The sequence below is a fragment of the Numida meleagris genome, chromosome 3 (genome assembly GCF_002078875.1).
Source record: "Numida meleagris isolate 19003 breed g44 Domestic line chromosome 3, NumMel1.0, whole genome shotgun sequence".
Taxonomy (NCBI): Eukaryota; Metazoa; Chordata; class Aves; order Galliformes; family Numididae; genus Numida; species Numida meleagris.
Window position 1 is genome coordinate 43405458 of NC_034411.1, and position 23313 is coordinate 43428770.

The following is a 23313-nucleotide window of genomic DNA, read 5'->3' on the forward strand; positions in this document are numbered from 1 at the left end:
ACAATGGCTTTTCTGTAGGCTTCCCAGTTGTGGTGGCAATTCAGTAGCTGGGTAATAATTGCTGTATTCTATAAGATCATTTAGCTGAAAATGCTTAAGAAAAACTGCAGTTATTTTTGTTAACTTACACAGGACTTTTCCATTAGGGACTTAGTTTGGGTTTCTCTTTACTCAGCTCCAGAGCCTGTGTTTTAACTGTATTTATCCTTAGCTCCCTCCCCCCTTTTGCAGCAGGTATTCCTCTGTGTATTTCATTGCAGCTGCTCAGCTGCTCCTGCTTTACCCATGTTCAGGTGGTTGCTTCAGTCATCTGCAGTGCTGTCATCCCACAGTTTTCTAAACTCCCCATAATGTCCCTTCTTCCTTATTTTTTTTTTCAAGGAATTGATCATGCATCATAGAGGGAACTCTCAGGATGTGAGGATGAAGACTGAGATAAGAGGATTTACCAGGCAAAAGAGTGGGACCGGATAAAAGATGAGTCACTGCCGTTCTTGTAATGTAGCAGACAGAACTGGAAGGAATAGGTGTTTGTTTTTAAGCCGCGTTTAATACCAAGCAGCTATTGTTATAATTCAACTTTTTAATAATGGTTTCCTGTAAGTATTTTGGTTAACATTGCCAAATGATAGCCAAACGGGCTTATTTTCCGCTGTCAGGACAGGCCTTTTCCTGTAAGTACAAGGTGCTCTACATCTCCTGATGGCTTCAGTGGGAGCTCTGACTTCTGAACCCCTGTGAGGTTTCCTTGAAGAACTCGAATATAAAGACTTCTGCCCGCCCTTTCCCTCACACGACACACTGATAGCAGAGCCCTCGCACCTAAAGCAAGCTGACGCCTAGAAGTGCACTAATTTGCATTTATTTGTGTTTCAGAGTTTTTTAAAAAAATCCTTTTGTGGGATGATGTAGCAAACCCTACTGCTCCAGACCAAACCTTCCTGTTGGAGTCGCTGCGACTCTCCTGGCCCGTGACCCGGCCGCACGGTCAGTGCCACAGCTGCGCACGGGGCGGCGGCGCTCCGCGGCACTGCGCGCTGTTACGCCCGGAGCGACGGAGCTCCGACTTACAGACGCGCCGGGGAACGAGCGCAAGTGGCTCGCTGCTAGTTTACTCCCAAACAGTTGGCTGTCTGAAAATCAACGTATTTTACCAAGGTATAAGTATATATCTTAAAAAAAATAGTTTTCACTGTCGTCTGATGTTTCCTCCGTAGCTGCTTCCCCTTGTCTTGCCGAGAAGCAGGTGAGCGATCAGGTGTGATTGGCAGTGGCTGACGAACGGCAGTGGAATGAGCAGCTAGCAAACAGCCCTTAGCCTGAAAGCTGTTTGTCTGGGAGACTGGGTTCCTTACAAATCACCGCGTATTCTGCCCGGTTTGTTGAATATACACGTACATATTTATACATGAAAAATCCACATTACCTATATAAATACCCAGCTATCCCGTCTCAGGCAGTGATATTTGAACAACTGCAGTTTGGGTGACCAACAATAGGGGAGTTTAGCATAAATTAGCATAGCCAAACACGATTCCTACCATTATAAACTTACAATGTAAAGTTTCAGTAATTTGATATTGTCAGTAAAACAATTTGGGACTAATCTGTGTGAAGGAGCAGCTTTCCCTCCTTCAAGTGCATAGTTATTGCTTTTTTTTTTTTTTTTTTTTTCATTCTATCTCTTTCCATTTCAACATTTTAGCGTTAGAGATTTTTCTAATAATAACAAAGCAGGAGCTGTTAATTGCTCCGCGGACAGGCGGAGCCAGCCAGGTGCAGCTCCCTGAAGTTCTGTTCCCATCCGCTGCTCTTCTTCCCGGAGTACTCAAGTATTTGTTGGGTTTCCAGCCGTCCCGCTGCAGTTAGGGAAGTTAGCTGTGTCAAGCAGGCGAGTACTGGCTGGGTTTAAAGAAATAAAAGCATCTCCCACGAGCAGCTCGCTGAAACTGAGGCTATCGAGCAGCCTGGATGAAGTTACATGTACTGAAAAAAAACGCACCGCAGAGGCAGATGCGACTCTTTGTGTTTCAGTTCGGGATTTGTAGGCAACAGGAGGTTGTAAGAACCGTACATGGGAGAGCAGTTCAGCAAAACCTGCCCTCCCTGAGTTTTTTTGTTTGGTCTTTTCGGGTTTGTAATGAGTCTTTAATCAGTTCTGGCGTTTTGAACCTTTTTCCAACTGCGTGGATCGTTTCCCGCGGGTAGGTAACGCGCAACGAGCTGAAAACGCGTTTTAATTTGAAGGCGCTACTATTTTTAGCGCGGCATCTTTTGCAGCCTTCCTGATTAACAGCGCTACGGACTCCAAAACTTTGAAATCAGCACGCGTGCCGCCGCGAATAGAGCTCCCGAAACGGTAACGTGCCCAAAGCGACGCCGAAGCGCAGGTCGGCGGTGCTCCTGAAGCGGGAGCGCCCGCGGACCCCGCGCGTCCCTGTGCCCGGCAGCGGGGGGACGGGGCGCCGCTGCGAGCAGACGGCAGCGCCGGAGCGGCGCGGAGCTCCCGTTCTCCGCCACACAGCGCGGCGCGAAAAGAAACTCGTCCCGGCTGCGGCGGGCGCTCTGCTGACACCTGTGCAACGAACGTCGCCGCCGCTCGCATTTGCAACGGTGTCAGCTGTTCGCGTTCCCGCCGCCCGCCCCGCGCGCGGAGCTGCCAGCCCGTGCCCGCAGCGATCCGCCGCGCGCGGAGGCGGCTCCCCCCGCCGGCACTCGCTGGCCGGGACGCCCCGCACGGGCACCGCCGCTTCTCCGGGAGGGTTCCCCCGCTCCCAATTGAGCCGCGCTGCTCTGGGCTCACGCCGCGGGGCACGGCGCGCAGGTGAGCGGTGGGGTGCCGCCCCAGCACGGCCGTAGGCGCTGTTCTGCGCCCCGTCAGCGGGCGGCCGGCCGGCGCGGGGCAACGGCTCCTAACAGCCCGTAGATTCGGCAGGAAACGGGGCTGCGCGGGGCGAGGCCGAGCACCTGCCCAGGTAACTCTCGCTCCTCGGGCTCTCGCCTCTTTCCCGGCCGCGGCCGGCGCCCCGGGCACGGCGGCTTTGGGGCGACAACGAAATCCGGGAGAAGGAGGCTCCAGGCGCGGCCCTCGGCCCCGCTCCGTTTCGGGCCTCCCCTCGGCTCCCCCCCCGAGCCGACGTTCCCCCGGCGGCCGTCCCCCCTGAGCGCTGCGGGCGGGACGCGCCGAGAGGCCGTGCCGCCGGACTGAGGGCTGCGCCCGGCGGCGTGAGGCGGGGCGGGCGGCATCTCCCGTGCCTGGACACCCCCCCCCCTCACGCCTGCCCGGCGGGTCCGCTCGCCGGCTGGGTGCGAAGCCGGCGGCGGGGCCGGGGGTTGGCGTGGTGCCGCAGCCCGTGGGGCCGGGCAGGGTGAGGGGTGGAGGTGGCCAGCGCCCGGCGAGGGTTCCGGTGGGTGACAAGCGCCCGCTGTGCGCGACGTCGGGAGCGGCCGTGCCGCTCTGTGTGGGATGGGGGCTGCGTCCCCGCAGAAAGCGGGGTCCGCTCCCCGCCGCAGGGGGTCTGCCTTTAGCCTGAGAGAAGCAGTTTGAAACACCGAGATCGCTTAGAGAGGGTCTCCGCCCGGCGTCCCTCCCGCGCTGCCCGTAGGTAAGCGCCGAGCCTGGAGCGGAGGGGCGGCCCGGGAGCAATCGCTCCGCCAGTGGGCGTTCTCCGGCGGCCGGGGCTGGCGGCGGCACTGCGGCGCTCCTGCTGCCGCCCGCAGCCGCGCACGCACGTACGGGGCAGCGGTGGCACCGCTGGAAGGAAACGCGGATCGCTTCCCTTTCTTTTTTTTTTTTTTGCTCTGAATGCGAGGTGGGAGTATGAGGACCGGAGGACTTTAAAAAAGGGGATCGGAACCGCTTCGCTCTCGGCGGCGCCGCGTCCCCCTCCGGCCTAAAGGGGGACCGGGATGTGAGCGCTCGGGGGCGGGAGCCGCGCTGCGGAGGAGACCGTGCTCGAGGCCGCTGTAAGGGAGCCGAGGGCCGAGACGCGGCGGCGGCTGCCTGTCGCCGCGTTCCGTCCTCTCCCGGCTTCTCCCGTTCCCGGCGCCGCGGTACCTCTTCGGCGTCCTGCCTTAAACTGCCGCGCAAGGGAGGGCCGGGCGGAAGCATGTCCAACCCCGAGGAGCGGCTCTCATCCCGCCCCCCGGCCCCCCTGCTTGAGGCGCCCGGGGAAAAGCCCGGCTCCGGCCGCCGCCCGCCCCACTCTCATGGCCGGGGCGGCGGAGGTGGAGGCAGCGGCGGGTCTCCTCCCCCGCCCGCGCCCGGTGGCAGCTCGGCTGCCCGCAGCTCCCTCGCTCTGCTCTTGACAGCAGCCGCCGGCAGCAGCAGCGGGAGCCGCGCTGCAGGGACTGCCCCCGCCGCCTCCGCCCGCATCGGCCCCGCAGCGGCGGCGGCTCCTCTCCGCGCTCCAATCCCCTCCTTCTCCTCCGCTTCTCCATCTTCGTTTTACTTCTTGCCGCCGCCTCCTCGTTTCCCCTCCTCGTCTTCCTTTAACCTCACGAGTCTCCAAGGGAGGGAAGGAGGAGGAGGAAGAGATGCTGGCGGAGCGGCGGCGGCTCACTTGATCGCCCATCCAGGCGGCGGCGGCGGCAGCAGGAGGAGACTCTTCTATTCTCCCTCCATCCAGGGCTCGCTGTTCCGCTCCGCGGCCGCCGGCCCCTGGCAGCACCATCCGCAGCTCCTCCTCCCCGCGGCCGCCTCTCGCCCGTGGTCCTACGCTTTCCCCGGCGCTGCAGCAGCGGCCGCCCGCGGCGACGGGATCCGAGGAGGCGACGGCCCCGGCGGGAGCGGGACTGCGCGGCGGCTGCGAGGCGCCTTCTTCTCCTTCTCGTCTCCCCTGCTCCCGGGGCCAGACATGGAAGATGGATCTAATTCTGCCAGCTGCTTCAGGAGGTTTACGGACTGTTTCCTGAACACAAGTAGGTACCGGGGCGGGGAGGTGGGGGGGGGGGGCTCGGGGCAGCGCGTTCCTTTGTGAGCGGGGACACAAAGGGCCGGGCGCGGGGAGGATGCGCGGACAAAGGGATGCGCCGTACGGCAGCCGCCTGCTGGCGCCGCCTCGGCCTCGGCCGGAGCCCCGCGGGCGCGTGGCAGCCCCGCACCTGGTGCGCGTCTCATCCGCTGCGGAGCGAGGCGTGGGGCGCGGGGACCTGCCCCGACCGCCGGAGGTGGCCGTAGGGAAGCGTTAGGGTAAAGGCACCTGGTTGAGGAGCGGCGGCGGGGGACCGGGAGGGGCGAAACGCGCGGCACGGCCACCGTTCTCCGTCAGCCCGCTGCCACGCGCGAGCCGCTCAGCGCTCCCGAGCCGGCCGCGATGCCGAGTGCCGCCCGCCTCCGGCGGGGAGCGGGGAGGAACCGTGCGGGGCTCCGCGCTGCCCGGGCTGCGACGGGCGGGGAAGGCGCGCTGTGTGCGGCGCTGCCGCCTTCGCTACGGCGCGTGGCGGAGAGCCGCGCGGAGCGCCCCGGGCCGTGAGGCCGGCCCGGCCTCGGGGGCCGCCTTGGAAAGTGCCGGCCCGGGCCGCGGCCGCTCGCCCCTAGGCTGCCCCGGGGGGCTCGACCCGAGCCGGCCGCTTGGGCCGGGGCTCACGCAGGGCGGGCGTCTGGGGGTGCGCTGCGAACGGGCAGCTCCCGGGGCCGCTGTAGCTGCGGCGTTTGGGGCAGGCTGGGAGCCGAAATAAATCTGATAGTGAACCGCTGGTTGCCCCGTGTCTGGGTGCTTGGGGTGACCACGATCAGCTGTTTCTTTCTTTCTTTTTTCTTTTCAGTGACTATTTCCTAAATCATAGATTTATGCCTTGAAGTGTCCCTAAACGTGCATCTTAATATGTTGGCGCATTCTCACTTTTATTAGGTGGCTTTTTTTTTTTTTGATACAGGTGAAACAGCATTTATTTCCCGCACCTACGTGGGTCTGGTGGATGTGGGGAGAACTATCGATGTGTCAGCTGGACCTCACTATTTGCCTTATTGCCTTACAGCTTCCTTAAAGAGGCACAGTAGTACTTATACTACTGTGCTATTGTGTGGTACTATATGGTACTGTGTGCTGGAGGTGTGTAAAGATAGATACAGACATGCTGCATTGCCTCATTGAGAATGTCTGCAATAGCTGATTGCAGCTGACCTCATTATGGCCTTCCAATATTTAAAGGGAGATTATAAACAGGATGGTAATCAACGTTTTATGTGGGTAGAGAGAGATAGGACAAAGGGAAATGCTTTTAAAATAAAGGAGGGGAGATTTGGATTGGATGTCAGGGTAAGTTTTTTGCTGAGAGTGGTGATGTGCTGGAACAGGTTGCCCAGAGAGGCTGTGGATGCCCTGTCCATGGAGGTGTTCAAGGCCAGGTTGGATGGGGCCTTGGGCAACCTGGTCTAGTACTTTATCTAGCGGCTGGCAACCCTGCCTGCAGCAGAGGGGATGGAGCTTGGTGATCTTTGAAGTCCCTTCCAACCCAAGCCATTCTATGATATTTGTTAGTTTCAAAGCCTAAAGTGATCTTAAAGCACCCCCAGTTGTTATACTGCGTTTCTGAGAAGAGTGGAGTGCCAGTCCCACCTGCATCACGGCTCTGGTGATGTAAAATAAGCGGTCCGGGGAGTAAGGCAGCACTCTGGGAGGTGTGTGTCATGTGGAACAGTTCTCTCTTATGCTAGACCAAGACAAAGAAGGTACAGAAAGCATCAGCTCTATTCAGAACACCATTTAAAAAGTAGTGATGAATTCAATGTAAGCTCTTCTGTGAACACTTGAGCGGAAGAAACCTGGTCATCTTTGGCTGGCTGTGACCTCTGACTGGAGGTTTTCCTGTGGGCAGGAGAGCAGCAGCACAGTTCTTTCCCTGGGATTTCACTGGCATCCAATAGGATGCACAGCTTGTCCCCCTGGGGAGGCACTGCTCCGTGTGCTGCAGCCTGCTCTCATGAAACTTTCAAGAACCCAAATGCCTGCTATCTCTGCTCTTCTCTCAGATGTGATTGAAATTGGCTGATGGGCTGAGAAGGTGTCAGCATGGTCAGACAGACAGACATCCACATGTGTGTGTACACATATCCGTCAGGCTCCTGCCTGTACCAAGCGATTGCATAAATGTGATTTCCTTAGGAAACTAGACTGCAAAAAGGGGAGCGGAGGAAAGTCAGACAAGATAGATAACCTCCTGTTCAGTTACAGTAAGCATTTCTCCAGCTGCTTGAAGCGCTGTGCCCAGTCCTGCTACAGGGCAGCTGGGAGACCACTGCTGTTTGTAAGAGGGTGAGATCATGGAGAGTAACGAAGGTACTGTGCTGCATCTCATCGCTTCTGCTTCTTGAGCTGTTTTAGAGTACAGATCATACACATACGCATACACTGCTTCGCTCAGAAGACAAAAAAAAAAAAGTCAAAATATTTTTTACAGCAGGAAACCAATAAGTTCTGCAGGGAAGAGAACTGAGATGAGCTCTTGGGGAGGGAGAGTCAAAAGGGACCTAGCAGAATCTTCAAGATAGAAAACAATGAAGTTGCTCAAGATGTGTTCTTCTTGTCTGACCTCATTTGACTTGCACACACGCAAATCACGATTTCATTAGCAGGTTACTTACTCTAGTAACATTTTAGATTCTGCAGTACTCAGTTTGTGCCATATCTGACTTTTATTTTTTTTTCTTAAGACTGACTAAAGCATGGAACTGTGGAGGCTCGTATGAGCTGTGTGTTGTGTTCTTAATTTTTTTCCAGTCTATGACTTGGTACATAACATGGTGTTTTGACAAACATGTAAAGACTACCATCCTGGACCAATTCTTTAGTGATATTCTCCCACACTGAGGACACTGCAGGTTGTCAGGCACAGCAGGGCTTTGTGACGTGTCTTGCTTCCAGGGCAATGTCCCATATTCCTTCTACACAGAAGATCTCGTGAGCCGCACATGTTTAGCATATATCATCCATTAACCTCGTGTGAGTATTTTACAGTATGGGGGCTGTCTGCTCATTGGGAATGTTATGGATATTTTATATGGAGTTGTTTTATTTGCTCTTTTAGCAACGCAGCAAGTTTTTCCTGCAGCTACCAGTGACAGGTGCCGAGGCTTTGAGAATGGGTGCAACTAAGAAAGAGTAGAGGCAGTGATAGCTGTAATTGTGGGAGAAAATAGCAATGAAGGTTTGAATAAAGTTAAAAGTGTTCTTGTTATCTGAGCTGGTGGGAAAGAAAATCTTGGCTTGCCTCTTTTTTCTGGTCTGTGTCTTAATTACTTGCAGTCAGGGTTGTTTTAACCAAGTGGTGATCTTCAGCGATGAATCTCACGTGGACAGAGTTTGGTTTTGCAGTTAAACCATCCTTAAAATGTAGATGCTGATGCTGAAAGCAGAATATCCCCTGGCTCCGTGTTGGTTAGAGAAATGTGGCTAAAGCTGGGTGTAGTTGCAATGGTAAGTGAGATCATTCAGCAGCTGCCATCGAGGCTGGTGCTTCGTAACACCCTGTTAGGAAGGTGTAGGAACACCATGTATCCTGGTCAGGAGCACTCCTGTTCTAATTAGAGGGAGAATGGGCCCATGCACACAGCAGATCACGAGGTGTGGTGTGGCAGGTGAGTCCACCCGGTGCGAATGCATGCACTTCACAGCCAAGGAGAGCTTGTGAATTAGGTGTGTATTCTAATGGTTGTCCTTGAAGCATGCAGTTTACTTGTGAAATAACTAATCGTTTGTCCCTTAGTCTCCTCAGCTCTGCTGTCACTGTTCGCCTGACAGCCTAGGGGCACATAGTGCTTGTAGCCTAGAAAGGAGGAAGGCCTGCCCAGTTGGTTCAGTAAGCTTCCTCTTGGCTTCTGGTGGACCAATGGGACGGTGCCCATGCTTTGGGACATGGTCTCTCTGTTGCTTTTGAGAGGAGCGTGACTGCTCATCTCAGGCTGCGACCACCCTGGTCACGTCCTCTCTCCTTTTATTGGTGTTTCAGCCATCAGCTGCACATGGTGAGAACCTGAAAAGTGTAAATGTGGATTTTGCATTATAATACAAATACCTTGCGTGTGCTGATCTCTTAATTCTTGAAACATGACTTCAGTTTCAGAGATGTAAAATAAGAACGAGAGTTTCTTTGTCTGTGGGTTTACAACTTGGAAGTGGTTTATGCAGCTTGTTGATTGATGTTTAGTCTTGTCTGTGATAAAACTTGTCTTTCGGTTTGGCAGAGCTAAGGTGAGCTAGATTTTTTTTTTTTTAGTGCTGCTTGAAAACATACTGTACTTTCTAGTCATTATGTTTAATACTTGAACACATTAAAAATCTGTACGTTTAATTTTGCACTTCTTACACTATTATTCTGAAAGAAAGCTAAGATCGTAAGAAAAATAAAATATAAAAAGAGCCATTTGTATTTTTTGTTTCATTTTTGTACTCCCTCTGCTGGCTGTTTCAGTTACAGGTACCTGTACTCAAACTTTGCTGCTAAATCTGCTTTTCCTTCACTGCTTTACCAAATGAGCAGTAACACGTGTTGTTTTGGATCGGTATTTAAAATGCAAAACACCCTATAATTGTTAAATGAAGACAGACTATTTGCAGGAATTAAGAGTTTGACACCTGTTTCATTGAGCAATGTTTTCATTTCTGTTGTATCTTATATTGATTTGAACTCTAGAAACAACTGATTTTTTTTTGTTGATGAATGGGCTGCATTTTCAGTAGTGTATATATCAGAGGAGTAGCAATTCATATATGGTTCCAAAATACTTGGTTGTAAATTCCATTTACTGCAACAGCTATAGCAAAATTTAAATAATTTTGCAATGTTTTTGTAGTGGTGAGAAGTGCCTTTTTATCATTCACCCATTTGACTTCCATCTGCATAAGAAGCTATAAGGCTGCACCGCAGGCATATTCTGTGCAGGTGTAATGGATAATTTTGTGAGGTGCTGGTTTTATTGCACTGCTATACAGCAATATCCATCCAAAATGTTTACTGCATTCAAAAACTGTAATTCCTGAGAACTTAAGGAGACCATGTACAAGGATTGCTGTCTTACACTGAAATTAAGCCATTGCATTTCCCGTGAGTGTCAGGTACAGTTACAGTCGTTCATTATTTCATGTTCATGTTTTTCCTGAAGACACAGACTTTGCTGTGCAACGTTCTGAGTTGTGCTGGTACCCGGCTCCGTGCTGGCAGAGCTCAAAGAGTGCCACCTACTGATTGACAGCTCCTGCCAGTCCTTTGTTCTTCTCCTGTCTGCAGGCTCTTGCAGCTCAGCCTCACGTGCCTTGTGGGATGTGGCAAGTTGATGTGGTTAGATATGGCAACTGAGTTAAATCAAGCCTCAGCTTTGACCTCTTCCTTTAAAAGACCTTTTTTTAGTTTTCTATTTTTTTTCCTGTTCTTTTTTTTTTCAAACAGGATTTTTGTCCCCCTTGTTCTGGTCTCTTCTTTTTAAAAGCTTGTGAGAAAGTTATATATTTCTGTTTTTTCATCACCACTTCTTGTCAAGCTCTTATAATTGGTGTGGGAGGAACCAGTTTGGCTGATGTTAATAGAAGGCTTTGGCTTCTGCGATACCAGATAATGTCTTGATGTGTTGAACACTTGAAGTAGTTCAAAAGGTAGGTATCAGAATCACAGCCACGATTTTATTAACAAAGTAATTGTTCCAAAATTCTCGTGATCTGTTTATTTTTGCAAAAGGAATGTTCTGATTAACAAATTCTAAATTGTCATGGTAAATCAATGAATTGATCGTTAGTACATACAGAGAATGCTTTCTTCCAATCTAGAAGTAAGCTAATTATGTTCTTAGGGGAAAAAGCATCTCGGCAGAAGTATGGATTACTTTTGAAAAGTGTATCATCTACGTACTTACAAGGAACTCATTTATTTTGGAGCTACTTTTATATAAAATTTTCCTAGTGTTTGTCACAAAGCTTGTTGAAGTCCCAATCCTGAGCACCTTATGGCTGGTAGTAAGGAGAAAAAAAGTAATTTTTTTTCTTTTACTTTACTTCCAAATATTATATTATTTTAGAGGACACATTGTTAGCAAGTTTGAATGTAGGTGAGTGAGACTTGTAACAATAAAATATCATATTATTAAGATATGCCAAATTTTGTGTCTTGATAGGACAAGAATTGGAGTCTTCTGTTTTGTCACTTGTAGGCCTTTTTAAAGTAGTCCTGGCTCAAGAATAACAAGATAGAAGGCTTTTGGATATTACTTCTGAAGAACTTTAACTTGTTTTAGTGGTTTCTAATTAAAATAGTAATAAAAAATGTCAGCATAGAGGCAGTGGTTTTAATCTCACCTTGAATGCTGTGACCTAAAGAAGAGACTGTCAGGGTCTATGAGACCAGTTAATCCACCTTCCATCTGGAAACGATGAAGATTTAATGCCTTCATTAGTACTTATTGATCTGATTCCTTGTTTCTGTGTAATCAGCAAACTCCTGTGCAGTTGAGCTGTACTTCTCTTAACAAAGTTTATTCAGCTGTTAATAATTCCAGCATTCTTCCTTCCGCTTACCCTTCCACTTGCACTAAAAAAAAAAAAAAATCCCCTGAAGTCATGCCAGAAATAGTTCCTAAAGGAAAGAAAAACTTTTTCATCCTAAGTTCTAATAACTTCGTACAGAAAGCTTGCGTCTCTAATTATCTCAATTCATCTTGAACTATACCTCCAAAATAGTAGCCCTGTTTGGCTGCTGACAAGCATTGCTATGTCCGCCTTAATAATGCAGTTTACTTTGCTTCACCCCGTGGGGAAATTTCATAATTGGTGGGAGAGATGCACCTTCCTTTGCCCTAGGTTTCTTACTAGACTTTCTGCAACAGAAAGGGGTTTTCTGCTGGTTCAGAGAATAGGATGCTTAGCGGGACTGTGGTGGCCAAGTGTGTATCCTGTTTGTTCTTTTGTACTTTGCTTCACAGCCTATTTTTTATTTCCTGATTGTATTTCTTTCATAAGATCTTATTTACTTAAGACTGCTGAAGCTGTGACCCTCTGTTCTAATTGTCTTCAAATGTATTCCAGTGTGTCTCTGTATTCCAGTAGCGATTTTTTTTCCTAACACATTGCAGATGAGTTTATGAGAAATCATTCTTACACTGTTCTTTCGCATTTTTTCTTTCGTGCATGTACAGATAGCTTGGAAACTTCTCCAGAGCAATTTCTTTTAGGGAGCACAGCTCTATCATCTGTGCTTTCTTTGCATCATTTTCTTTTTCTTTCAGTTCTATCTGTATTTTCAGCTCCTTATCCACCCGTCAGCTTATTTTAGCCGATATTTCCTTCTTGATTGCTGAATTGTGTCGCTCTTGTTCCTTCCTGCAGCCTGCCTGTGTCTTACCCCGTTGTTTTTACAACGTTCTTGCTTCCACGACTCCTTGTTTGTTTGAAGGCAGACCACCACTGTTACTCTAGTTCTGGTGTAGTTCTCTTTGTATTATTACCTGTTGGTTTTTGTTGTTCTTTTTTTTTCCCCTGTAACACTAAATTTTACACAGCAGTTTTAAAACTCTTCCTATGTCTTCTGTATTCGCAGTGACTCATGGTATTTCCTAATCTGCCACTTTCTGCCCAGCCCTAAGTGTGATGTCAATAGAGTTTTTTCTATTTTTTTTTTTTTTAAAGCGAACATAGGACTGATGAAAGTTACTGTTTGATGTAACAGGAAGCTGAACTAATCTGTTCTCAAAACAGGCACTGCCAGTGCACTCAGGTTTCATCCTGCCAGGCTCCTGTGTCTCACACTTGTGAGCAAATTGCTCTTCTCTGCAAGTGCCTGGCTGTTCTGTTCCTTCAGGCATCAGTTTTCATTGGTGAAGACTCCTGGGAGAGCTGCCTTTTTATGACTCCCACCTGGAGTGTAGTTCTCCGGCCTTCAGTTCATGATGGTGAATGCAGGAGGGTGTTGGGAGTAGAGGTGTCTTTTAAAGAAATGCTTTAAGGAGGCTGGAGAGCACGGGTGACCTGCAGTCTCAGAGAGCAACATGCTCTCTTTACAACTTCTGGCATAGCTCTTGTTGTGGTGAAGAATAGGGTGATCTTGTGTGTTGTAGGGACATTCATTGGCTGCCTGGGAATAGGAATGTGCTTGCAGATTGCCTGTTTCTTTCAAACCTTTTTGGGACTTTTCTTGGCTCCATATGCAGCGCTTACACTTTTAAGCAGAGAGAGGCTGTGGGCTCCAGCTCTAGCCCTGTCCGTTCTGCTTCATTTTCAGTGCGCTCCCTGGTCCAGCCTTGACCTGTGCCTAAGTGCCTACTTGGGAGCTGGGAGGAAGCAAAAGGCAACTGTTACCAAAAGGCAGGGGGAATAACACTTTTCTCTCCTGGCCTCCTGCATGGAGAAGCATTGGCTGTGTGGATGCAAGCTGCATTATGCCCCTTTACTTTGTGGCTAGAGAACAGCTCTAGCATGTTTTATTTGCTTGTACAGGGACATAGCCCTGTGGACCAGCAGAGGAGTCTTTGTACCACTTGTAGCACTAGGGCAGACCTTGTTCCTGTGGACCTTGTACTTAGGACTCGGTGACAGGATCTACCAAGTCTTGAATGAAAGATATGCCCAGTGCTTTGGGGACCATTGCAAGAGGATGTGGCTTGCTGCCTGACTGCAAGTATTTAGCTTGTCTGTGCTTTTTTTCAACTTGTCGCTTTGGAGAGCTTCCTGAAAGTTGTGGTGGGAGTTTGTAAATGAGCGCTCGTAGAGTAAGGAGAAGATGAAGTTTGTCATTTACCAGGGATGAAGAGCGTGTGTTGATAGTGTATATCATACGCTGAAGAAAGATGATGGAGGCGTATCCATCTATGGCAGTAGCATCAAAGGGGTAGAAACAGAAAGATGATTGGAATGATAATAGAAATTTAAGATTTTTATTGCTCAGAGGAATGAGATTACAACAGAAGAAAATGTTCATCCTTATAGGGAAAGCTATGAGAGGTTTCTTTTTGACTAGATGAAAAACTTGCTCTGTAAATATCTCTCAGCAAGTTGTTGGATTTTGAAGAAGTATTTTCGAGGATGTTTAAGATTTCACTGAAATGTAAGATTTAGGGTTTTTTAACTGTAAGTGTTATCTTTCCTTTTAATGTCACAAATGTTTTCTTTCTGCTTAACCATTTTTTCCCTTCTTTGCATTAACAGAGTAAAGAGTGTGTGGTGAAACTTATGTATTTAGTGAATGTACTTACAGATAACCTTTTAATTTATTCCTTCACTTTCTGTGGCTTACTGCTACTTCACTGACTGGCTAAGTGCTGTTTGACAATCTCAAGACGTCTCTTTTACCATTATTTTCTTAGGTCACTGAAAGTTTTACTGTTCTGTCTGGTGTTTTACTGTAAGCTTGACTTGTAATTTAATAGCTTATGTACCTTGTTCCTGTGTGAGTTCCACCCCCACTCCCCAACAGTTTATTAAAGCATAAATCTGGCTACATGCAGGAGTGCCTATCCTTTCTCTATGCCTCTAAACATGAATAGTCTCAGGTGGCTGTAGCCATGACTATATTGTGAGCATAGCTAGCTAGCATCACTGTGACTGGATACGTTTGCTGATGGTAACCTCGTCTGGGACAAACCTCGATTCTTGTTGACAGGATGATGTTGCAGTTGTTGTTTTGATTTGTATGCAAGACTGATGTTTTGTTTGTTTTTGTTCACTGAGCTGTGTACTTTTTTTTTTTTTTATGTTGAACCACTCTTGTAACACTTTGCAGATTCTTGTTTTAGAAACCTTGCATTCAAATCAAAGCTCCTAGCCATTCTGCAGTGCAAAGACTTGCTTCTCCCCTAGCACTTGTGAAATGGGTTTTTTGAATTTCTTGTTTGACAACAGTTCTTCTGGTGCTTATGGATCTGGAAGGAGGGATAGTAAAGAAGTTGAAATCTGCTCTTTCTATATATATATCATGATGGAAAAGAAAACATAAGAGCACCTGCCCAATTATATTTGGAAATACCATGAAAAAAATCTTTTGTTAAAACACAAAGTGGTAAGTGCAAAGTGGCTTAAGCTTTGTTTAAATATGGAATCATAGAATCATTAAGGTTGGAAAAGACCTCCAAGATCATCCAGTCCAACTGTCCACTTACCACCAACATTTCCCACTAAACCGTGTCCCTTAGTAAGACATCTAAATGTTTCTTGAACACCTCCAGGGATGGTGACTCCAACACCTCCCTGGGCAGCCCGTTCCAGTGCCTGACCAGTCTTTCAGAAAGGAAATTTTTCCTAATATCCATCCTGGACTTCGCTCGTGCAACTTGAGGCCTTTCCCTCTAGTCCTATCTCTAGTTTCATGGGAGAAGAGGCCAACCCCCACCTTGCCACAGCTTCCTTCTATAGAGATGTCCCATGCTGAACTGCATGTTACTGAAGAATGCAAATGAGGGTAGTCACAAAAACAAGAATATTTTATAATTGGAGGTATGTCAGTAGTTGGAGGTAATTGGAAATAATGACAACATCACGTTACTGATCCAAGGAGAAAGTTGCCATAGCTTCCAGTGACTTCATTTACTGTTGTGTTTATCATTTTCTGTAAATGGGTTCCAGACGCTGGGAATCTAGGACTTTTGAATGAGAAACAGAACGATGCATCATTCAGTTCAAGGCCATCGATGATAGGAGTTTAAATGTGCTTGTATTAAAACCACGAAGTGAGGTATTGATCAGTTTTGCTGTTGCTGCCACGTCTCTTAAGATAAATTCTCATTAAAAGAAGAATCACCCTTTTAATAAATAACATTGTTTTTGCTGAGAAAGAGCAAGAACAATTAAGACAACAGATTTACCTCACCAGTGGCAATAAGATTTGGGAGGAAAAAAAAAAAGATGAAAGAGAAAGCAGAAGAGAAGGTGTCTTTGAAATACTTCTAGACTGTAACTCGTTTTCTGGTCAGTTACTGTTTTCTGTCACACAAGTCTGTATTAAATGCTGAAATTTGCAGCTGTTTTACTTTACCTTTTATTATGAATTCAGCTACAGAAGCAACATAACTCCTTTCTTCTTTACATTTATTCCTATGGTGCAACCACAGGTGATTGCGCTGCAGCCAGTGCTGTAAGTTAAGGAGTGGAGTATTACAGTGTATGGAGGGAGAGCTTCTGTTCCGTAAAGGGATATTTTTCATAGATATTTCATAACTCAAACGTGCATCTTTACTTCAGTTGAGAAATCTTTGTGAAGTTACTTCAGAGCTATTGAACTTCAAAGTGATCCTTTAGGAAGAGGGTCACTAAAGGGCAAAAATTAAGGAGAAATAGATGAGCATGTTTAGAATCATACAGTAATGGTGAAGTAATGTATCTTCAGTCTATATGAGGGTTGCTGATCCCTTCCTGCGTTGCTATTCAGAATACGCACTGCCATTTACATGTGAAAGCATGGGTAACAGTGGCTTCCTGTCTTTTGTTGCTAGACATCACACATGTTCCTTTACTAGTGTCTTTTGGTTGTGAAGCTCTGCATGTGAAGATTTAGTCCTTCAGTCTGATCACAGTAGTATCAGCTGACGTGCAGCTCAGTGAGCCTTTTGAATTCAGTTTTGGGACTTTTTTTTTATTTTTTAGCAGTTAATTTCTATAAGATACTTGTTTGGTAATAATGCTTTACTAAAAACAAAACAATTAGCTATGCAATAATGAGTTATTTTGAGAAAATATTGTAGTACAGATACTGTCATCTTAGTGTTGTAATGCTTTCTTTTTTTGGAGCAGCGCATAATTTGGGTACCACCCAGTCAGTGCTGCTCTCCTGTTTTGTCTCCATGTTTTCAGTTGCTTTGCATGGCTTATCTGTTGGAACCCTGGGAATCTGCTTATCTCTGCACTCGTGACAGAGCAGTTGAAATTGAAGGAGGTGAAAGACGAAGGCCACAAACCTCTAAAAACCAGGCAGTTCGTTGGATACTAGTTTTTCTGATGTCTGGATTTTCCTGGAGCTTTTTCTTCTATCTTCATTTCCTCCAACCACTTCTTTCTACCTGGCCTTTTCACCCTAAGGAACATCTGCTGCCTAATAAGGTGGGCAGAGCTTCTATTGTCTTTCAGCAGCCTTTCATTCATGCATCTCTCATCTTCATAGCTGCTAACTCATCAGCTACGTATATTGTCGAGTCAGATTTGATTGGAAGTGATCACAAGGTCAAAATGTCTTTGAAGGGCTGGATTTTGGAGCTGAAAAGCCATTAAGACAATCGCATGTCTTGTTTCTTTTGACCTTCTAAAAGGGGGTGTGTGTGTGTGTGCTGCAGGTTTATTAGTTCTCTCAGTAGCACTGAGGTTGCATTAATGATGGCTATAATTTCATTGCATTCCCAAAACTATGTTTTATACACAAAGCAAAGATGCATCGTTTCGTGGGGAGTGGTCAGTGCTGTTCTCGGTAGCTTCTTCCCTCTCCAGTGTAATTTACCAAGGGACTCTGCAATTGAGTCATCGTAATGGGAAGTGCATCTCAACTGATGTAATGCATTTGTGTTTCCTGGAAACAGAACAAAATTGCAGCTCCGCTTAGTTTAATGCAAGATTTGTCATTGATTTCAGTTGCTATGATATTTTCTTCTGTCATTTGATCTTTTTGTTGTAGCTGATTGTCCATGCTTTGTGATCTGATTTCCTCACATTGGTCCCTCAAAGCAGTGTTGAAAGTTTTAATTCACGAAGAGTATTTAACAAAACGAGGGAATTTATTTTGAAATGTTTCACGGCCAAATCTGATTTCAGTAAAACTTCTAATTTCTTCCTCTGTAGATTATGCTAAGACAGGGAGTCAACCAACTGATCTAGCAGGAGAGACTAAATGCATAAAACTGTATGAATTTGATAGATGAGTTCTTCAAATGGATTAAATATCTGGTATGTATTACTGCTGTTAGTAATATCTTTTCTGATGGAGATGTGTTGTTTCCTCTCCTCTGCAAAACTAAAATATGTTAAGTTGAAATAGTATCACCTTGATCATGTCTGCTGCAGCACTGTTTAATACAAACCGCTTTACTGTATTGTGTATTAACCTCTACTGCCATACCACCAACATCCACCTTGATGTTGTGGGCCAACATAGTAAAAATAGGAGACATTACTTTCAGAGCAGCCCTCATACTGTATGCCATAGGGCAAGTCACCCGATGGTCAGCGTAAATCTTGCTGGAGAAAACTTCTACAAGTGGTTTAAAAGCAGTAGGATAAAATGATTAAATGATTTTGTTATAAAAACATACTGTGTTGTGCTTAACAGCTTGAAGATATTTGTTCTGTTTATGGTCATTTCATGGCTATTCATTTTTCTAGGCCAAAGATGTTTTTGCATCTCAAATCCCATTAAAACTCTCTAAATGAGTGGGATTCACTGACAAGAATGGAACACACGCAGGCAAATACATATTCGTATAAATAGTTGAAATGGATTTTTTTTTTTTTAACGAGAGTGATAGATCTCTAGCTGCATTTGTGAATTAAATGAAGACTTATTTAGTTTTGGATTTCAGGAAAATAAACTTGAAAGGACACTACTGGGTGGTCTGAACTAATGAATAGATCATGTTAAACCAGTGGAAGCTTTGTTCTTTATCACAGTTTGTTTTTGGAGGCTGATGCACACAGCTTCTACTTCATAGCAATCTCATCTGAAACTATTGTCATCCTGTTAGTTGCTTTTTTTTTTGTCATTTAAATCATATTAAACAGTTAAGTTTTTTACGTGGCCATTCTGAAGAATGACAGATTGGCACCAGTGTAAGGGAACGAACTGCCTTTTGTGTTTAGAAAGAAAATGGAAATGAAAAGGAGGGTGTTGAAAGTAGAGATGGGATTTTCTAATGTAACTCACACAGCTCTGCTGCTCATCTTTCCTTATATGCATGTCTGACAGATGGGGGAAAACACCTCTGCTTCACCAATTCTGCTGTTCCTGTTTACGACAAAGATGCGATGACTTTGCAGCAGTTTTTAAGAAAACAAAACATTATATAGAGGTTGTGAAAAGGGTGGCAGACAGAGTATATTAAAAGGGCTCTTCTGAATCAACAGTTGTGTTTTGCGCTTACACCAGGCTTTTTATTCCTCCTGTGTTTGTGGCAAATAATTAACATTGCATTAAGGACAGTGCTGTTATTATAGCAGTTGGAATATTAGAACACAGGTGTAGGTCTTCTGTTCAGGTAGTGCAGACAGGCAGCTCCTCGCTTGCCCATCAGCCAACTGGGCAATGTTTGGGGCTGAAAATCCATCAGTGTAATTTGTTTTATTTTTGAGGGAACATTTGTGGAAGCATTCCACCAAGCACCCTAACTCATGTACATGCGCACATACACATGAGAAAGCTGCTCGAATAATGGTCTGGGGAAGAGAAATAACAGATTTGAAGGAAGCACAGTGGAATTGCCCCAAGAGGAATATTTGACTTCTGAGTATGCCTTAGTTCATTATATTTAACTGCATTTTTCTCCTTTGCAAATGAAAAGCAAGAAGATGCTGTATTTCAGGAAATGAATGGCATTCTGCATGTTTGTGACTCTTTTCCCTTCCAGGTCAACATGTAACAACAGTTTGTTCAAATTTGTGTCTAAATCTATTTGAACTATTTATACAACAATGTCAAAGCATTTCCTGGATTTGTCTTGAATTTGGTTTGATTTTCCTGACTCTTTTCTTAAAAATTAAAGACTTATCTCTTTTTTTTCTCAACAAATGGACTTGTGACAATCCGTAGTGTCACTGTAGACTAATTTGCCATTCTTTAGTTTTTCATTTCTTACTCACATAATTGTTTTTCAGTGCTGTGGCATCTCCGAGTGGAGCACTGGGCAGATAAAGTAGCCCATTGTCTGACTGATTTAGCAATCAAAAGGAGGGAGGGGAAAACTGCTTCCAAGAGCTGTAGTTTAGCTTGGTCACAGTTTCCCTTCTTCATACTTACTTGCTGATTTTAAGTTATGCATAATTTAGATTTATTGAATGTGCATTCTTTACTAGTTTATTGTACTGAATTCCCCTGTATCGTTCATGTAGAAGCTGGGCAACTGGTGGAAGGTAGGGAAGTAGGTAGAATACTACTGGGTGCTGGTAACAGTATTCTAACAATATAAACTTGCTCTGTTGGTATCATCCTAAAATACAGAGGTGGGATCATGTCTGTCCTGTGGTCCTGTTAGGGCTAATGGCCAAAAAGATGAGAGATCTTGCAATGGCTTCTTCTTCCAAGACCTCGTGTATTGTTGATTCCTCCAACAGGCTGTCAATAATTGTAGAATCCTCAGCAAGAGTTGTTGTTTTTTTTTTTTTTTAACTTACATTTGTTTTGAGAAATACCACAAACATATATCTAACAGTTATCGTTCCATGACTGTTTTAAGTAGCCATCTTATGGCTATTTATTGGCTAATGCTGGCAGTATAAAGGGATGCTTGACTTCACTGTGAAGTGTACTTTGAAAGATTGATGTGTGCTAGATACATTAATAGGAGGAAAACGGTAAAGAACAAGATAGAATTCCATAGTTTCCTTATCAATCAGAAAATAAACAAAGCTGAGAAGACAACTGGGACTTCAAGAAATGGAAGGGGTAATAGGGAATTTTCTCACAGAAGAGGGAGGTTAAAGAAAGAAAAAGTAACAAAACAAGCACTGAGTATGACACATCAGTTCGTATTTTTTCATTGAAGAGATACAGTCTCATCTACTTGAGTTTTCGAAAGAAAGTAGCTGTTCATGTTTGTTGTGATACTGTTCTTTTACATATGTGTTTGGGACTATGGTGTTTGTTGTTGTTGTTTTTTAATTTTCCTGTGCGTGTGTAAATAAGGCACATTCTTTATTGCAGATAGCAGCTAGTTTTCTGGTAGATGCCTTTTATGGTGCACTTAGGTTTTACTGCTTCCTTAATCATTTCCTTTTTTGTGGCTTAAAAAAACATAGTCTGGCCTGCCACGGAGTTTCTAGGCAGCTGAGCTGACTTTCTGGAAGGGGTTTCTTTGTAGGATTTCCAGTGCGAAGGAAAGACAGTACTCCTCGATTTGTTTAGGAAGTTTTAACCTGTCTGGACCTTAAATCTGTTTTTCAGTGCTGTTCAGATATGGATTCCTCATATAGATGTTTTCTTACTAAAGAAAGTGAGTTCAGCTGCTGGCTGAGTGTGGAAGGGCAAGAGCTTTACACGGATCTGAGTGTCAGAAGGCAAAATGTGTCATGCTGATAGCATTCTTCAGACTTCAGGTTTATATAGCACTGAACTTAAATATTAGCAATGGTAAAGAAATGTCGAAGGCTTTACTGAATAACAGATAAAGGATTTGATTTCTTCCTGTTCCCATTCTTCGTGCTACTGAATTTATGGATGTGTGATTTTTATTTTAATTCTTTCTCTCCTCTGCCAAGCCCTAGGGGATGCAGCTGTCTGCCATGTACCTTCAGCTATCATCATTAGCACTGTTATCTCATGTGACTGTGTGAGAGCTTTAATCTTCTATGAGGCTGGGTTGGGGACTGCTGCTAAAGCTATAAAGGAAAAGCATCCATTCACCTTTGTGTGAAATGGGATGACTGACAAACTCATGAATGTTTCCTCTCTGCTCTGACCAGAGAGTAAGGAAGAGTACCTCAGGCAGCCTAATTTCCTGGTTTGATAATACACTGGGAAAAGAGCCATTTGTTGTCTTTGGTGTTGTCCATATATGGACAAATCTTTTGCTGAGCTGAGTAAAAACAGTCATCTTTCAGGAAAGAATAGAATGTTGCAGGCTTTTGGGAAATGCAGGTTTTATAAGCAGAGGTCTAGCTTGACATAATGGATGGTTGTTTGCTTCAACACATTTCAAAATGGCTGGAGGCTGTTTGTATCCTGGAAGTGTTCTGGAGAAGAGTTGCAACTATAGATGTTAAGTGTGTAAGTGTATTAATTCTTATGCTAGTTGTTTGGCAGCCCTTGCACTGAGAGGGACCCCTGCTGATGCTAGACTAGAACCAAAGCCTTTCGCTGCCATTTATTTAATTTTGGATTAAAGACCAGGAAGTTGTTTAAGGTGAAGTTAAATACGGGAAAGATCATTTTAGTCTTTGATCATCTGTGGCTCAGTAGTACGCTTATTTATCATTGTATGAAGACCTTTAGTAGTATTCCTTGATGATCTGGAGGATCAAGCTGGGTGTTATCACAAAAGAGATCCAAGAACATCTGGACAAATTTTGAGTTGACTGTAGAACTGTGGTGTTATTTTCCAGTCATTCAAAAAGCTTGTTGGGCTTTTATGTATTTTTTCCTTTTTATTATTTTATTCAAGGGGAGTATGAAATACCAAGTAGGTGTGTGCGGAAGCAGTGAAATAGTTTTGTTTCAGATGGATCCTCAAACACCACAAAACAAGCTTCTTTTAGTGTTGCTGGAATGCAGTTATCTTTTTTTTCATCAGATGACAGATTTTAGTACAGGAAATGGGGTGGGGGAAGGAATATGTCAGGCTCGTGTTTGTAGAGTTATGTTGTATCTACTAATATAGCTTCAGCTGGTTATAGTATTCCATGTTGAATATCTCTGTTTGAAGTGCAATAGAAAGAAGCCTTTGATTTCTGATAAGGGACCCTAGAAAGAGTCCTTGATTTTCAATAATGGACTGTCTAGTGCTTCTCCTAGTGATTGCATTACCAAACCCACAAGCATGCTGGTAATGACATTGTGGGAGATCATGCAGTATACCAAATAGCAAAAATCCACCCTAACCCTGTAAAACTATTGATTGCTTTTAAGGTTTTCTTTGTGATGATTTTTTTTTAATTGTAAAAGACCTAGTCCTTTTGTTTTGCCTTTTAAATTTAGTAGTGAGTGTCTCAGTTTCTTGGCTGTCTTACAGTGTGTTTATCATACAGAGCCAATCTAGGGCCTTTTAACAGATCTTCAACTGTAAAAAATATGATTGCCTACTCTGGCATTGCATTTTAAACAGAGCTTTTTTAAGTCTTCTTATGTTTTTACTGTTAAATTTTTTGGAAAGTTGAAGACAGTGCTGCAAAATGGTTTCTTATTACTAACATCTGCTTTCAGAAATTCCTAATCACCTTTGAAAAAGAAAATCCCTGTCTGCTTGTGGTTCTGTAGCAAACACTGGACCACTTTTTCCTTAAAGGTGAAGTTGTTAGGCTGGGATCAGTTAACAAAAAAGCAAATGGGCCAAATAGATACTTTTTCTTTCCCCCTTCTTAACACTAGTGCATTTGTTGGAGGAGAAACCTAAAAGTAATAGCTTAATTTTTCAAAATGGAATGAATGTAAAAACCCATGTAAATTAAAAATGTGTTCATTTTATTTTTGTTTTTCACTGATTTTTAATTTATA

At 45.2% G+C, this 23313-nt stretch overlaps 1 protein-coding gene across 15 annotated transcripts in view; it reads left to right on the top strand.

Moving 5' to 3' along the window:
* Nucleotides 1–23313, top strand: part of PDE10A (phosphodiesterase 10A) — a 361041-nt gene that overhangs the window by 181737 nt on the left and 155991 nt on the right. For 7 of the 15 annotated variants that reach the window (XM_021391100.1, XM_021391098.1, XM_021391096.1 and 4 more), the window contains one exon: nucleotides 382–987. The exons of 5 other annotated variants lie outside the window; for them this stretch is intronic. Coding sequence is in view for 2 of the 10 variants with exons in the window: in XM_021391092.1 (XP_021246767.1) it covers nucleotides 4857–4920 (64 nt within the window). In the remaining 8 variants the exon portion in view is untranslated. Of the gene's footprint in view, nucleotides 1–381; nucleotides 988–1037; nucleotides 1159–2832; nucleotides 2976–4628; nucleotides 4921–7881; nucleotides 7944–23313 lie in introns of those variants that run through there. 3 more of the 15 variants (XM_021391092.1, XM_021391104.1, XM_021391094.1) reach the window with 3 other exon arrangements.